This window comes from Chrysemys picta, chromosome 6 (assembly GCF_011386835.1).
Source record: "Chrysemys picta bellii isolate R12L10 chromosome 6, ASM1138683v2, whole genome shotgun sequence".
Taxonomy (NCBI): domain Eukaryota; kingdom Metazoa; phylum Chordata; order Testudines; family Emydidae; genus Chrysemys; species Chrysemys picta.
Genome location: NC_088796.1, coordinates 69961498 through 69977261, shown reverse-complemented (window position 1 = coordinate 69977261; position 15764 = coordinate 69961498). Strand labels below are relative to the sequence as shown.

The 15764-nt window shown below is 41.3% G+C and overlaps 1 protein-coding gene across 5 annotated transcripts in view; it reads left to right on the top strand.

Annotated features, from left to right (window-relative positions):
* Window positions 1-15764, top strand: part of EPB41L4A (erythrocyte membrane protein band 4.1 like 4A) — a 206889-nt gene that overhangs the window by 169001 nt on the left and 22124 nt on the right. For all 5 annotated transcript variants that reach the window (XM_042840451.2, XM_065599250.1, XM_005281621.4 and 2 more), the window contains one exon: window positions 13475-13594. In XM_042840451.2, coding sequence (XP_042696385.2) covers window positions 13475-13594 — 120 coding nt within the window. The remainder of the gene's footprint in view (window positions 1-13474; window positions 13595-15764) is intronic.

Genomic DNA, 15764 nt, shown 5'->3' with positions numbered 1-15764 from the left:
CACTGATTACTTGGTTGTGGCTGGTGTGTCCGGAGTAGAAAGGGATGTTTTAAGGTGTTGGGCGTCAAATATTTTTATCCATTTTTTTTAAAAAATACAGCCTAGAGAAACAAGAAATGGTAGCTGAATTTTAATATCTGCTTCTCTTAATGCCATTTCAAGGATGTAACTCCACTATTTTAATTACATGGGTTGCTTGCCATACCTGAGAGGATACCATGATTGAAGACAAGCAAAATAATCACTGTTATTAACTATGACTCTTTTATTATTAAAGAAAGGAAAAGAAAGACAAAATAAACCAGAACACAAACAAGCACTAAGCAATGGTTACTTCAGACACAATCTCTTCTGTATGGCTCTGTGGAGAGCTCTTAACAGAGATATTATACATTGGAGAGTGGGTCCACCCTGCTGGGGACACTCTTCTCTAGGTAAGATAAGACCAAAGTATATTATTCCCCAAATCAGTAGTGAGTCCTGTTTTAGTGTACCATAGATAAATAACACAGTTTATACATGAATAAAGGAATTTTGTTTAAGGCTTGGTGAATCTGGTTTGGTTTATCATGGATAACATAAACAGTTTATAAATGGGCAGAGGTAAGTGAGCTTAACTAGGGGAAGTGTAGTCTAGTGGATAGAGCACTAGCTATAGACTCAGGAGACCTGGTTTCTGTTCCCAGCTCTACCACGAGCCTGCTGGGTGACTTTGGTCAAGTCACTTCCTCTCTTTGTCCCCTCTCAGTTTCCTCATCTGTACAATAGGGCTAATGATACTGACCTCCTTTGTAAAGTGCTTTGAGATCTACTATTGAAAAGTGCTGTGTAAGGGCTAGATTGTTAGTATTATTAACTAAGACCTATGAAAATGAAGAAAATATTTAACTCAGATTCTTAAGAAGTCATTCAAGAGTTATTCAGTTGAAATAACTATATTTCTTATAAACTCTGATTCATTTGCAGAAATGTTCTTGAAAAGCATATTCATGAATATTAAGAACCTTTAATTCAAAGTAAAAGCCACTGGTTCTCTTTTTGTTTGGTTAGCTTATGTCTTCTCTCTAGGAGTACACAGTATGAATGATCCAGTGTTTAATGGAGAAGATGTTAATGCCTTAAATTACCGTAGTATTTCAGTATCCCATTACTGTTATTACAAGAACAGTTTATATCTAGTCCTTTGGCCTTGGCAATGATTTTGCAAAGATTGTCTCACCAATGATGCTGAAGTATTGGTGATGTCATCATCTTGCAGAAGGAGTGCTGGGCTGGAAGATTACTTCTTTTGGATGTTGTGTTGTGGCTTCTTTGTTCTTTGTCGTCTTGCAGCTGTTTGTTTGCTTGGACCAGAGGGGTTGACCAGGCAGAGATGAGTGTGCTGAGCTGGTATCTAAGTTCAGACAGATTTATACTCTTCTCTTTCCATAAAGGTGAGGAGCTTCACTGCATCCAAATAGCTGCTGTCACCTTTTGATTGGCTCAACACCTTTGTGGGATGGTCTTGGCAGCATTTTCAGCCCATGAACTTACTATCTGCTTATGTGTATGCAGAAGGGTTGTAAACCGTCTTCAGTTTACGATGATGTGACTTTTGTCTGTGCTGGGAAATTCTTAGAACATCTTTAAAGTTAGAGTTCACTTAGTAAGAGACTCTTGCAATATAAGGAATGAACTGCAAGAAAGTGTGGATGTTGTTTATTGTTTATGATTTTCTTAAGAATAAAAAGAATCTGCTCTTTCATCTAGCCCCTTCTTCTGTTCAGATTAAAGAGCTAAATATTTCATAGCTCACATGTATTTTTGTAATATTTTATGATTTCAGGACTGGATGGCATATAAGAATGTTAATGATATAGAGTCTTTTACCTCTAGGTCACCAATTTAATTCCAGCCCAGATCAAAAGTCATTACCAATCTGACAGCTACTTGGTAACATATATGAAATGTACTGTTGGTCTTAGTTTTGTTCCCTGTGGCCAGGTAGAGGGAAAACACTGGCCTCAGTCAATTGCCACCTTTGTAAGCTGTTTCAGCAGGTATTCAAAACTATGGAATGGACATGGACACTGAATCTTTTTAAAAAGAAGAACAGGAGTACTTGTGGCACCTTAGAGACTAACAAATTTATTAGAGCATAAGCTTTCGTGGACTACAGCCCACTTCTTCGGATGCATATAGAATGGAACATATATTGAGGAGATATATATACACACATACAGAGAGCATAAACAGGTGGGAGTTGTCTTACCAACTCTGAGAGGCCAATTAATTAAGAGAAAAAAAACTTTTGAAGTGATAATCAAGCTAGCCCAGTACAGACAGTTTGATAAGAAGTGTGAGAATACTTACAAGGGGAGATAGATTCAATGTTTGTAATGGCTCAGCCATTCCCAGTCCTTATTCAAACCAGAGTTGATTGTGTCTAGTTTGCATATCAATTCTAGCTCAGCAGTCTCTCGTTGGAGTCTGTTTTTGAAGTTTTTCTGTTGTAATATAGCCACCCGCAGGTCTGTCACTGAATGACCAGACAGGTTAAAGTGTTCTCCCACAGGTTTTTGAGTATTTTGATTCCTGATGTCAGATTTGTGTCCATTAATTCTTTTGCGTAGAGACTGTCCGGTTTGGCCAATGTACATGGCAGAGGGGCATTGCTGGCACATGATGGCATATATCACATTGGTAGATGTGCAGGTGAACGAGCCCCTGATGGTATGGCTGATGTGATTAGGTCCTATGATGATGTCACTTGAATAGATATGTGGACAGAGTTGGCATCAGGGTTTGTTACAAGGATAGGTTCCTGGGTTAGTGGTTTTGTTCAGTGATGTGTGGTTGCTGGTGAGTATTTGCTTTAGGTTGGGGGGTTGTCTGTAAGCGAGGACAGGTCTGTCTCCCAAGATCATCATGAATAAATTGGAATATGACCAGGAGGCTGCTAGACAGCTCTCTAACACCACATTCTACAGGCCATTATCCTCTGATCCCACTGAGGATTACCTAAAGAAACTACACCATCTGCTAAAAAAGCTCCCTGACAAAGCACAGGAACAAATCTGTACAGACACATGCCTAGAACCCCGACCAGGGATATTCTATTTGCTACCCAAGATCCATAAACCTGGATATCCTGGACGCCCCATCATCTCAGGCATTGGCACCCTAACATCAGGCTTGTCTGGTTATGTAGACTCTCTCCTCAGACCCTACGCTACCAGCACTCCCAGCTATCTTCGAGACACCACTGACTTCCTGAGGAAACTACAATCCATTGGTGATCTTCCAGAAAACACCATCCTGGCCACTATGGACGTAGAAGCCCTCTACACCAATATTCCACACAAAGATGGACTACAAGCTATCAGGAACAGTATCCCTGATAATGTCACAGCTAACCTGGTGGCTGAACTTTGTGATTTTGTCCTCACCCACAACTATTTCACATTTGGGGACAATATATACCTTCAAGTCAGCGGCACTGCTATGGGTACCCGCATGGCCCCACAATATGCCAACATTTTTATGGCTGACTTAGAACAACGCTTCCTTAGCTCTCGTCCCCTAACGCCCCTACTCTACTTGCGCTACATTGATGACATCTTCATCATCTGGACCCATGGAAAAGAAGCCCTTGAGGAATTTCACCATGATTTCAATAATTTCCATCCCACCATCAACCTCAGCCTAGATCAATCTACACAAGCGGTCCATTTCCTGGACACTACGGTGCTAATAAGCGATGGTCACATAAATACCACCCTGTACCGGAAACCTACTGACCGCTACACTTACCTACATGCCTCCAGCTTCCATCCAGGACACACCACACGATCCATTGTCTACAGCCAAGCTCTAAGATATAACCGCATTTGCTCCAATCCCTCGGATAGAGACAAGCACCTACAAGATCTCTATCAAGCATTCTTAAAACTACAATACCCACCTGCTGAAGTGAAAAAACAGATTGACAGAGCCAGACGAGTACCCGGAAGTCACCTCCTACAAGACAGGCCCAACAAAGAAAATAACAGAACACCACTAGCTGTCACCTTCAGCCCCCAACTAAAACCTCTCCAGCGCATCATCAGAGATCTACAACCTATCCTGAAAGATGATCCTTTACTCTCACAGATCTTGGGAGACAGACCTGTCCTCGCTTACAGACAACCCCCCAACCTAAAGCAAATACTCACCAGCAACCACACATCACTGAACAAAACCACTAACCCAGGAACCTATCCTTGTAACAAACCCCGATGCCAACTCTGTCCACATATCTATTCAAGTGACATCATCATAGGACCTAATCACATCAGCCATACCATCAGGGGCTCGTTCACCTGCACATCTACCAATGTGATATATGCCATCATGTGCCAGCAATGCCCCTCTGCCATGTACATTGGCCAAACCGGACAGTCTCTACGCAAAAGAATTAATGGACACAAATCTGACATCAGGAATCAAAATACTCAAAAACCAGTGGGAGAACACTTTAACCTGTCTGGTCATTCAGTGACAGACCTGCGGGTGGCTATATTACAACAGAAAAACTTCAAAAACAGACTCCAACGAGAGACTGCTGAGCTAGAATTGATATGCAAACTAGACACAATCAACTCCGGTTTGAATAAGGACTGGGAATGGCTGAGCCATTACAAACATTGAATCTATCTCCCCTTGTAAGTATTCTCACACTTCTTATCAAACTGTCTGTACTGGGCTAGCTTGATTATCACTTCAAAAGTTTTTTTTCTCTTAATTAATTGGCCTCTCAGAGTTGGTAAGACAACTCCCACCTGTTTATGCTCTCTGTATGTGTGTATATATATCTCCTCAATATATGTTCCATTCTATATGCATCCGAAGAAGTGGGCTGTAGTCCACGAAAGCTTATGCTCTAATAAATTTGTTAGTCTCTAAGGTGCCACAAGTACTCCTGTTCTTCTTTTTGCGGATACAGACTAACACGGCTGCTACTCTGAATCTTTTTACTGTATCTTCTTACTAGCAGAGGTAATCCAGCCTGATCAGTGTTAAAGCAGCAGGATGACATGGGGAAATTTGTGCTGCCACGGCCCAGGCTGTATCAGTTTTGTTGATAAATATGAGTTCATTTTCCAGTGCTGTGGATCAAGCACATTGCAGAAATGAGCACTAAATTGTACTCTTTTTGGTCTTGACAAATGAACAGAATATTCACTAGTATCAGGTGAAAGCAAATCTAGCATTGTCAGGCAAAGAAAAATCAAGAGTAAATGTGAGGCGTTGTAAAAACAGTGAAAATGGTGAAGGTTAGGATTAAGTGAACAACAAATACAGCCTGTGTATATTTTATTCTGAGGCAAAATTACATAAGTAAATTACAGCAAAAACTGTTCTGAATATATTTAAATAATAAAAGATACATTCCCTGTATTTTCATGCTGTGGTCAAAAGAAAATTTATTTAAGTTATGAGGTATTATGTATAGTACCATTGCCTTCTAGTTGGTTATATTCATAGAAATCTGATCACGTCTCTAGAGAATAGCACAAAAAGTATTAAGCAGATACATTCTCAAATATGTTTGAAATGGAACTTCAGCAGTCAGATGAGCCTTCATATTCTTAAGATGTTCACCTAAGAGCATATATCATCTGCATAAATATAGCTTGCTGCCATATCACCTCTAGTCACTTGTCATGGAAAAAAACCTGAAAGCCAACATGTGAATGAATGCAGTCCTGTTGTTTTCCATTTCATCACCATGTGCCGTTTCTTTATAGATAATGCCCAATTTTTCTGTCTGGAAGCTATTTACTTCAAGTGGATTTACAGTATTAGTGATAGATCAATTCCTTCCACAAGGGAAAAAAAGCGAAAGGAGTGAAGAGTGAGTGAAGCTGTAATGGAACTAAGTAATTGGTAGACTGGTCAAAAATTTTCCATCAGCACTGTTTTTTGACGGAAAATTGGACTTGGGGCTTAATTCATTGTTTCATTAAAAGTGTCTGCTTTTGGTGGAAATTTCCATTTTTTTGTCAAAATGTTTTCTCTGAAAACCAAAAGATTTTAGCCAAAAATGGGAGTTGTGTCTCATGGGAGTTGGAATTTGTTCCTTGTGCCTTTTTTGTGTATTTTCTCAACATATGGTGTTACCGTGGTGATCCTCCACATAGTTAAAGTGAGCAACAGCCTGTCACCAGGGCCGGCTCCAGGGTTTTGGCCGCCCCAAGCAGCCAAAACACACACACACACACACACACACACACACACAAAAGCTGCAATCGCGATCTGCGGCGGCAATTCGGCGGAGTGAGGGACCGTCCGCCGAATTGCCGCCGAATACCTGGACGTGCCGCCCCTCTCAGGAGCAGCCGCCCCAAGCACCTGCTTGAGAAGCTGGTGCCTGAAGCCAGCCCTGCCTGTCACATACAACCTGGTAGAGCTTCCCTGGCTGAACACTCACCCCGCTTCTGTGTTTGTGTCCCACCACAGTGGGACCTGTACTCTTAAGCTACCCTTAGTCTGGGTAGGCTGCAGCACTGGCTTTTTCCTTGGTGTCTCTGGCACGTTTCCTAGGCACAGACTTTCTGTTACTGCTTCACAGCTGCTGACCCAACTGCCTTAGGTCCCCAGGACCAGTGTTTACCCCCCTGATAGCTTGAACACATCTTATCTCGGAGCTCCAGTCTCTTTAGAGTTCTCCTCTTCAGGTACATGTGATAGTGAAGTACACAGACGTCGTAAGGTTTTCCCCAAACCAGTCACTCTTTATTTTAGCTAGCACAAGAAATATACAAAAAGATTTAGACAAAAAAATAAAAATACCTGTATGCATTTCCCTGCTTCAGTTTCCTCACTACTCTGGAGCATTCTTTGGACCTTGGTCAGAGTCCTCTGGGGTATCTGGGATACCCTTCCTGCACATTGCTTCCTTTCCTAATCCTGGATTCTGTCTGTCTGTCTCTCTCTGACCCATGCAGACAGTGCCCTTCCATTCTCTTTCTCTGAAATGGCCAATGAGAGACCCTCTCTTTCTAACCTCCAGCCCCTTTTGTCAGGTGACTCCCGGTTTGGCCTCATCAGAGATTTCTCACCAGGTGATCCGTTGCCTAGTTACTTCTGCCCTGGAGTTCAGACTTGAAAAACTGGTTTACCCTGGGCAGTAGCTATCTCTTTGTCCACGAGTGCTCCATTTGAATGGATGATCATTACAGTTTAATGACCATTGCTAGCCCTGTGCCAGGTGGAAGAATTTCTCCTGTGGGTTTTAGCTCAATATCAAGGCAAAAGACAGCAGAGAAGGCAAATAAGCTCCACATTCAAAATGGAGCTGACAGTCTGATACAGATACACAGAGAGTCTCCAGTATCAACCAGAATTCAGAATTCATAAACTTTACATAGACACATTCCCCAGATTGTCACAGCTTCATAACCACATCTAATCCGAATCCTGCAGAGACTGGTGTTTTTAGTTTGCTGATATTGCTTGTTTTGTTAGCTGCTTTGGTACTTTTTATATTGAGATTTTTCAATACTATATTTGCTGCAAATTAAACAGATAAGTAAACACGATGGTTATTGTTGGGTGAAATTGTGATAGAGCAATAGTAGGAAAAGAGACAGCAGAAATATAAAGTATTCAGAGATAAATGAATGCATGCCCAAGGATTTTCTTACCATCCAGAAATACATATATTAGAATTTTTAGAAGGCCAATATATATTAAGTAGGACATGCAAAAAATATTAAAGGTTAACAAAGAAGCATAGAAGGAAGAAAGCCTCCAGAGTAGAGGAAGGCTGGCAGAATGCCAACTGAGGGCAAGAACATGTAAAAATTATAAAAAGCAAAGATGGAGAATGAAGAAATTGCAGAAGAGGTGAAGAGTAATAAGACATCTTTCAAGTCAATGTGAAGCAAGAAATCATTGTTGGAGACAATGCCACCTCTAAGAGCTCATAAGGGTAATTTATGGACAGAGAAAGCTGAAAAAAATGGAGAGGTGCTGAAAAAGTAAATGAGTTTTTTGCATCTGTGTTCTCAAACCAGTGCCCAAAACAGACATATATTTTCAGGGGGAGGAGATGTGATAAAAAAATTAGAGCATCTGAAGACTGACAAATACAGAGCCAGATGGGAAACTGCAAGTTTGATTTCAATAGCAGGAAGTTGTTAGAAATTCTAGTTCAAGTCTTTCCTTTCCTGTATCTAACATTTATGTCATAATGCTTTTAATATCTAATATATGAAGAGTTTCCAGAGATTTTTTTACAAGGAGTAGAAAGTGAAATATCTGGATTCTCAGGTTCAGGTTTAATTTCCAATTTTTACACAGAGCTTACAAAAACTGATGTGGAAGATAAATGTTGCTATATGACAAAAAGGGGGGAAGCTTCAAGGCAATATCTCATTTTAGCAGTGGTCCCAAATTTGGAAAAGAATTACTATCTCCTTCTCTGTATTTCAGCCAAAGAGCAGCACCTCACTGTGAGGCGCTATTCTATAGTACCTCATCCACTTTCAAATCAAGAAGAATTAAAAGTGTGAAACCAGTGCATGCTGGAGAGAGAGCAAGGGGAGAAGTACTTTCTTCCATAGCTGGAGGGAATGTCCAAAGTTGATCAAATTTTATATGTGTATTCTGGATTTAAATCTTGGAAATCACTGGATGAAGATTCCCTGTGAATTTTTCATAATTATTGAAGTTGTTTCAGGATGCTACAATCAGAAATATGGACATGTTTACTTGCACAGTTCTGATCCTGGCATGGACACACTTAGAACAATGGTTGTATCATACCACTGTCATACCAGCGCTGAAAACAGCTTTGAAAACTATTCTTGTTCATCACATTGTATTTGTTTAAGCAAAAGCAGAACTGTGTTGTTTGAATCTTTGCTAGCTCAGAAACCAGTCATGGTTTCAACCTGTACCCAGTCTGCGAAATCTTTTCTCTTTTTTATTTTGTCATTCTTTATCTTTAGCACTGTCAGACTTTCAGCTGTAGAAAGGCACTTTTCTGCTGTAGTTGTAATTTCATTCCCTATTAGCCCCAAGGATTTCCAGTAGTAGAGTTGGCGGCAGAAGAAAGGACTTGTTTATTTTATGAAAGATCATTAATCAGAAGCCTATTGACAAAATGGATGGTCAGTGCAGGAGTGTAATTTTAAACACTATCACCAAGGTGTACAATCTCACTCACATTGTAGCCAGTGGGTGCATACATCATGCTCTGCTGTAATCTGTAGTGTATTGCAGCTGGTTTTTAATTTTTTATGCCAAACAACTAAATATTTATGAAATTCTACCTCCAGCAGAGGTCACATGCCTCCTCAACAGTCTGGATGCCATCTATTAATAGATACTGAGCCTGGTTCTCCATTGCCTGGCACATTGGAGTCACAAATGAGCAAAATTGGTGTCAAATACTGCCATTCTGATTTGGTAGCATTTTGCACAGGTTTAAACGACTGTACTATATCAAGGCATATGACACTATTTACACTATGTATGATGGCTGCCCTTTCCACAAACTGACTGATTTTTGGATGAAAATCACAATGAATTACCTGTTGATATGTGAGTTCCTATATTACATTTCTATACATAAATTTATGTTAATCTTGCTACTGCAGATTACAGGTTTAAAGTGACTTATTTAGAGATGAAGACTTGATGTGCCCGTGTGTTCTGGCTGCTTTGTGCCATGCAACAGAGCTTTGCTGATTTGCACTAGCTGAGGATCCAGCCCAAGAGTCATTAAACATATATAGAAAAAATCAGATGACAGAAACAGAAACAGTTTACGTAACATCACTAACCTGATATAATTAAAAATTCATCTAGATAAAGCTTGTTACTGGCAACAACAACAAGAATAAAATACCTTATATTTCCAAGGGAGTGATATCTCCTTTCTGACCCTCTTGATCAGCCAGGCTGTCAGAGAAATATCTTTCTGGCATCTTTTTTCTCGAGTTTTCCTTCCCAGTCCTATTTTCAGGTTTCTTTAATATGCCTGGTTTGTAGTCATATCAGACACCCTCCGAGTGGTATTTCACATGGTCTGTCTCTTAATTCCTGCAGGATTATATTCAGTGCTGTCACTAAACATTTTCATATCCTATTTGCCTGTTCCATCTTTGCATCTGATCACCCCCAATAAACATATCCACCTCCAAGACTGGCTAACTTTGGCTAGGCCTGAATGACCTTGCCTTAACATGTTGATTGTCTTGGCTGGAGAAAACTCATGGCGATCGGGGGAGGTCCCGGATGACTGGAAAAAGGCTAATGTAGTGCTCATCTTTAAAAAAGGGAAGAAGGAGGATCCCGGGGAACTACAGGCCAGTCAGCCTCACCTCGTCCCTGGAAAAATCATGGAGCAGGTCCTCAAGGAATCAATTCTGAAGCACTTAAGAGGAGAGGAAAGTGATCAGGAACAGTCAGCATGGATTCACCAAGGGCAAGTCATGCCTGACTAACCTAATTGTCTTCTATGAGGAGATAACTGACTCTGTGGATGAGGGGAAAGCAGTGGATGTGTTATTCCTTGACTTTAGCAAAGCTTTTGATACAGTCTCCCACAGTATTCTTGCCACCAAGTTAAAGAAGTATGGGCTGGATGAATAAGGTGGATAGAAAGCTGGCTAGATCGTCGGGCTCAACAGGTAGTGATCAACGGCTCCATGTCTAGTTGGCAGCTGGTATCAAGCGGAGTGCCCCAAGGGTCCGTCCTGGGGCCGGTTTTGTTCAATATCTTCATTAATGATCTGGAGGATGGCATGGACTGCACTCTCAGCAAGTTTGCAGATGACACTAAACTGGGAGGAGTGGTAAATACGCTGGAGGGTAGGGATAGGATACAGAGGGACCTAGACAAATTAGAGGATTGGGCCAAAAGAAACCTGATGAGGTTCAACAAGGACAAGTGCAGAGTCCTGCACTTAGGACGGAAGAATCCCATGCACTGTTACAGACTAGGGACCGAATGGCTAGGAAGCAGTTCTGCAGAAAAGGACCTAGGGGTTACAGTGGACAAGAAGCTGGATATGAGTCAACAGTGTGCTCTTGTTGCCAAGAAGGCTAACGGCATTTTGGGCTGTATAAGTAGGGGCATGGCCAGCAGATCGAGGGACGTGATCATTCCCCTCTATTCGACATTGGTGAGGCCTCATCTGGAGTACTGTGTCCAGTTTTGGACCCCACACTACAAGAAGGATGTGGAAAAATTGGAAAGAGTCCAGTGGAGGGCAACAAAATGATTAGGGGGCTGGAGCACATGACTTATGAGGAGAGGCTGAGGGAACTGGGATTGTTTAGTCTTCATAAGAGAAGAATGAGGGGGGATTTGATAGCTGCTTTCAAATACCTGAAAGGGGGTTCCAGAGAGGATGGATCTATACTGTTCTCAGTGGTTCCTGATGACAGAACAAGGAGTAATGGTCTCAAGTTGCAGTGGGGGAGGTTTAGGTTGGATATTAGGAAAAACTTTTTCACTAGGAGGGTGGTGAAGCACTGGAATGGGTTACCTAGGGAGGTGGTGGAATCTCTTTCCTTAGAGGTTTTTAAGGTCAGGCTTGACAAAGCCCTGGCTGGGATGATTTAGTTGGGAATTGGTCCTGCTTTGAGCAGGGGGTTGGACTAGATGACCTCCTGAGGTCCCTTCCAACTCTGATATTCTATGAGTCTACGATCACCCTGAAATACGATCAGTTTGTTATTAGAGATGCAGAGCGTATAATTCATTGCTGACATTCATTTCAGTCTGCACTAGCTGTGAATCATGGACTGATTAACGGATTTGTCATTTTTTTAAAAACATATCGCATTTGAAAATAAGTGCGTTGAATTGGCACTGGAACCTCTTCATAGAGAATTTGGACATTTTTAGGGATATAGAAGGATACAGGGGATTTGCTTTTAAACCCTATCAAAAAAAGGATAAACACTAGCTATGCTAGTGCACTGTATATGGGTTTCTGCCTTTAAGCACTTTCCCATTGATACATTTCTCATTTATTACATTAGATTATATCTCATTTTACACTGATCTATTTTGGGCATTATTAGAATAAGGGTTAGGCATTAGAGATCAGTGAAATCAATTTGAAAGAATTATTACTGTTCATTTTAAACAACAGATATTTAAATTTCCAAATAGAATATCTTCTCAGAACGTGTTCTAGATTGGATACTTCCGAGTACCTAGACTATTTTTTACCTCCTCACTTACAGCAATCCATTCCATCTATCTCTAAAGCATCAGTTGCTGTAGTAACTAGGCACTCTGAACCTCTTACGCATTGTTCTTACAAACAACAGGTACTTGACTTCACAGTGTCATTCTCTAGGAAACCCTCAGGACATTTACTAGACTCTTTTCATTTTTGTCCCTTGGATTCATACATGTAGGTAACCCTCTGTGCATAGATCTGCCTCCTGCATGCAAGGGAGACTGAGCAGCATCCATGGCAGTGTCCCTCACACTTCTGGATCCCATATAATGTGTCCCATGTGAATCCAAGTGCCTTGCAGGGGGGATGCAGCAGGGACTTGGCAGGTTTGGGGTGAAATGGGTAGGTTGGAGAGGTCTCAACACAGCTGTGGGCAAGGGAGGCCCTGGTCGCCTGGCTTCATTAGAGCCGTACTGCCAGGTCTGCAGCCATAGCTGTAATGAGCTTCATGGAGCTGGTGAAAATAGTCCTGGACTCCTCCGCTTCCCTGGAATCTACCCAGATCCTGAGGGAGTTTCAGCCTTTACGGTTTGATCCTGCACACTGTTTTTGAGCAGGTACTCTGCAAGGAGATCCATGTGGACTCTTCCTACTCCTTAGGCCCCTGTTAGTGGTTTTGCCACAGAAGGGAGCAAGTTGGCCCCGAGTATTTAGAAACAATTGCAGAAACGTGAACTGCAATACCAGACTTATACTAAAAGTCTGTGGATTTGAAAAGCAAAATAAAATCAGCATACAGCTCTATGGAGTGCTTTCGGCTTAGTTTAGGAAGATGGTCTAATTCAAGTTGGAGGCCATGTTTTACTGGTTTGGATTGATTTTCCTCTTGTACAAACTGAATTTTTTTTTTAATTTCTAAATAAATTTTGTTTTCTTTGATACAAGCTCTTGTTTTTGTAATGGTTTTAGGAAAAAAGTAAAGTAAAAGGAAAGTTATAAATCTTATGTAAATGTGGTTGTAACCAAGCTTGCTGATCAGCTCTTTTTAAGATAGCAGTAGGGGTGTGTGCAGGAATAAAAATTTGTCGGCTTTTGGAGGAGCACATTTTATGCCCCCACCGCAGCCCCAGGGCCAAAGGAGTTCAGTGCCCCTGCTGATTATTGGGGTGATCTGTGCCCTGGCTTGCCCCACCCAGATAGCAGTTTGAATAACACCAGGATTCCCTCAGAAAATACTGCAAAACACACCCAATGCCAAAGCATTGATCCTCCAGATGTTTACTCTAGGTGTGTTGCTCTTTATGCAGGTTACGGCAGGAGAATGACATGGTGGATTCAGCTCCTCAGTGGGAAGCAGTACTGAGGCAACAAAAAGAGAAAAACCAGGCTGATCCCAACTACAGGCGATCCAGGCACAGATCTCGATCGTAAGTGAGCATATCCACACTTTGACATGAAATCAAAGACCACTGTAATGTATTTTGCACCAGGAAAAATAATTCTGACCTAATTATTATTACTTCTTTGTAAGCTGTTCAGGAATGGCAACTTTACTGAAGTATCAGAGGGGTAGCTGTGTTAGTCTGAATCTGTAAAAAGCAACAGAGAGTCCTGTGGCACCTTTAAGACTAACAGATGTGTTGGAGCATAAGCTTTCGTGGGTGAATACCCACTTCGTTAGACGAAGTGGATATTCACCCACGAAAGCTTATGCTCCAATACATCTGTTAGTCTTAAAGGTGCCACAGGACTCTCTGTAACTTTATTGAAGTTTACTTGGTTTAATCTCGCATTAGCATGACTTCTAGGAATAGTCCACTTTGTAGTCCCCCTCCATTGGTGTAGTGGTTTGAGCATGAGGCTGGAAGTAAGAAGATGTGAGTTCTATTAGAAACTCTGCCACTGACTCAATATGTGAGCTTGAGCAAGTCACTAGACCTTTTTGTGGCCCTAATTCTATAATGGGCATAATAACGTTCCCCACCTTTGTACAGCAAGTGAAGATCTACAAGTGACATTTTATTTTACTATAGTATGTGAGGGTTGCTCTTTGTGAAATTCCCACACAATTTAATTTAGCCAAAAAAAAAAAAAATCTATGAAATACTGTTCCAGATTAGACCAGCCACTAACAGCTTCACTTCAAATTACCATTTGTAAGCAGCAGTCAGGGATTTATTATAACCTGCTGTCAAGATTTCCGTGATACAGTGGTGTTGCTAGGCAATGCCATGCATATCTTCAGCCATCCACTGAACAGTGAAGTTGCCAGTTCCTAAAATTAATTTTCTTGTGAACTAATGAAAACATTGTATTGATTATTTTTTACTCTGTGCATAGTCAGGGTTTAGAGAGATTCCAGGAGTATTATTCTTGGTAGCATTAATGTCCAGCATAACTTGGGACTAGAGAAAGTCAAAGGCAGGGTGGGGCTCACAGGTATCTAAAGGAAAGTGCCAGAGGATCCATGGCAGAGCAGAAGGGTTGGAAAGCATGTTGAAGAGTGCCCGGAGACCAGCTGGGCGGCCCGGGACAGTACTCAAGAGAGTAGCGTGACTACTACCATAGCCTAGTTGCCTGGCTAAAATGGATGAATTGTCCATCCCAGGATGCTTGTGGCTTAATATGGGAGCAAGGTCATGCGCTCTAACACTTGCACAGCTACAGTCTCATAATACAAGTTTTAGTTACCTTCCATGTTAAGCCAGAACTATTGGAACTGTGTGAAACATCAAATTGCTGAATTTATTTCCCCTCATAACGATTTATAGATTTATGCCATAAAAATAACGAAATGTTTCTAATACAGATCCAGGCCTTCGCTGGGACATTGCATCTCCATGTCACCAGTAGACGCAGTCCAAGCTCTGGCACCCAAGAGGCTGGGAAATAGTTAACACAAAATTAACTATTGATTTCAAAATGTAAACTAATAAAAATGGTGGAGTCAGACTTTTCTACCAAGAGCTCCAATACTTTAAAAACTTGGTTGGGTGGGGGGAATAAATACAGTTGAACCCACATATAGCATCCAACAAATCCAGATGTAGAGGATCCTCTACATGCTTACGCCTGGTAGTGGGGTTATGTTGGGGGTCTCTGCATTCTTGTATACCAGTGGGGTTTTAGGTTGGTTTAAAATATGCTGGTACAGCAGGACCAAGAAATAATACTTAGCCACATCCAGTGGTACCAGACCCCTGGGCATGGACGGCAAAGGGGCAGTAACATTTACTTTGCCCACAGAATGGAACAGCTGCTTCTTGTCTCTGTTTAGCTCCCCACACAAAGAGTATTACTCATGCTTTGTGTAAGGAGGGGAGATCTTGACCCCCAGTGAAAACATATAATGAAACTTTGCTTATAGGTAAGTTGAGGGTAGGTCCTGAATTGTTTCAATGCATCACCTTGTGTAGATTGCAGTTCTAATTCTAGAGAGCTTTCCCTTAAAGTGAAGCTCTGTGGAGAAAAAAAGACTTTCTTTTAAGAGGGTTGTACCACACTTTAAAAGATTTTTTTTAAATGTGCAAAATTACTTTAATAACTTGTGACTGGAAGGATTTATTCATCAGGGGTGCAGAGGAAATAAATTGAAAT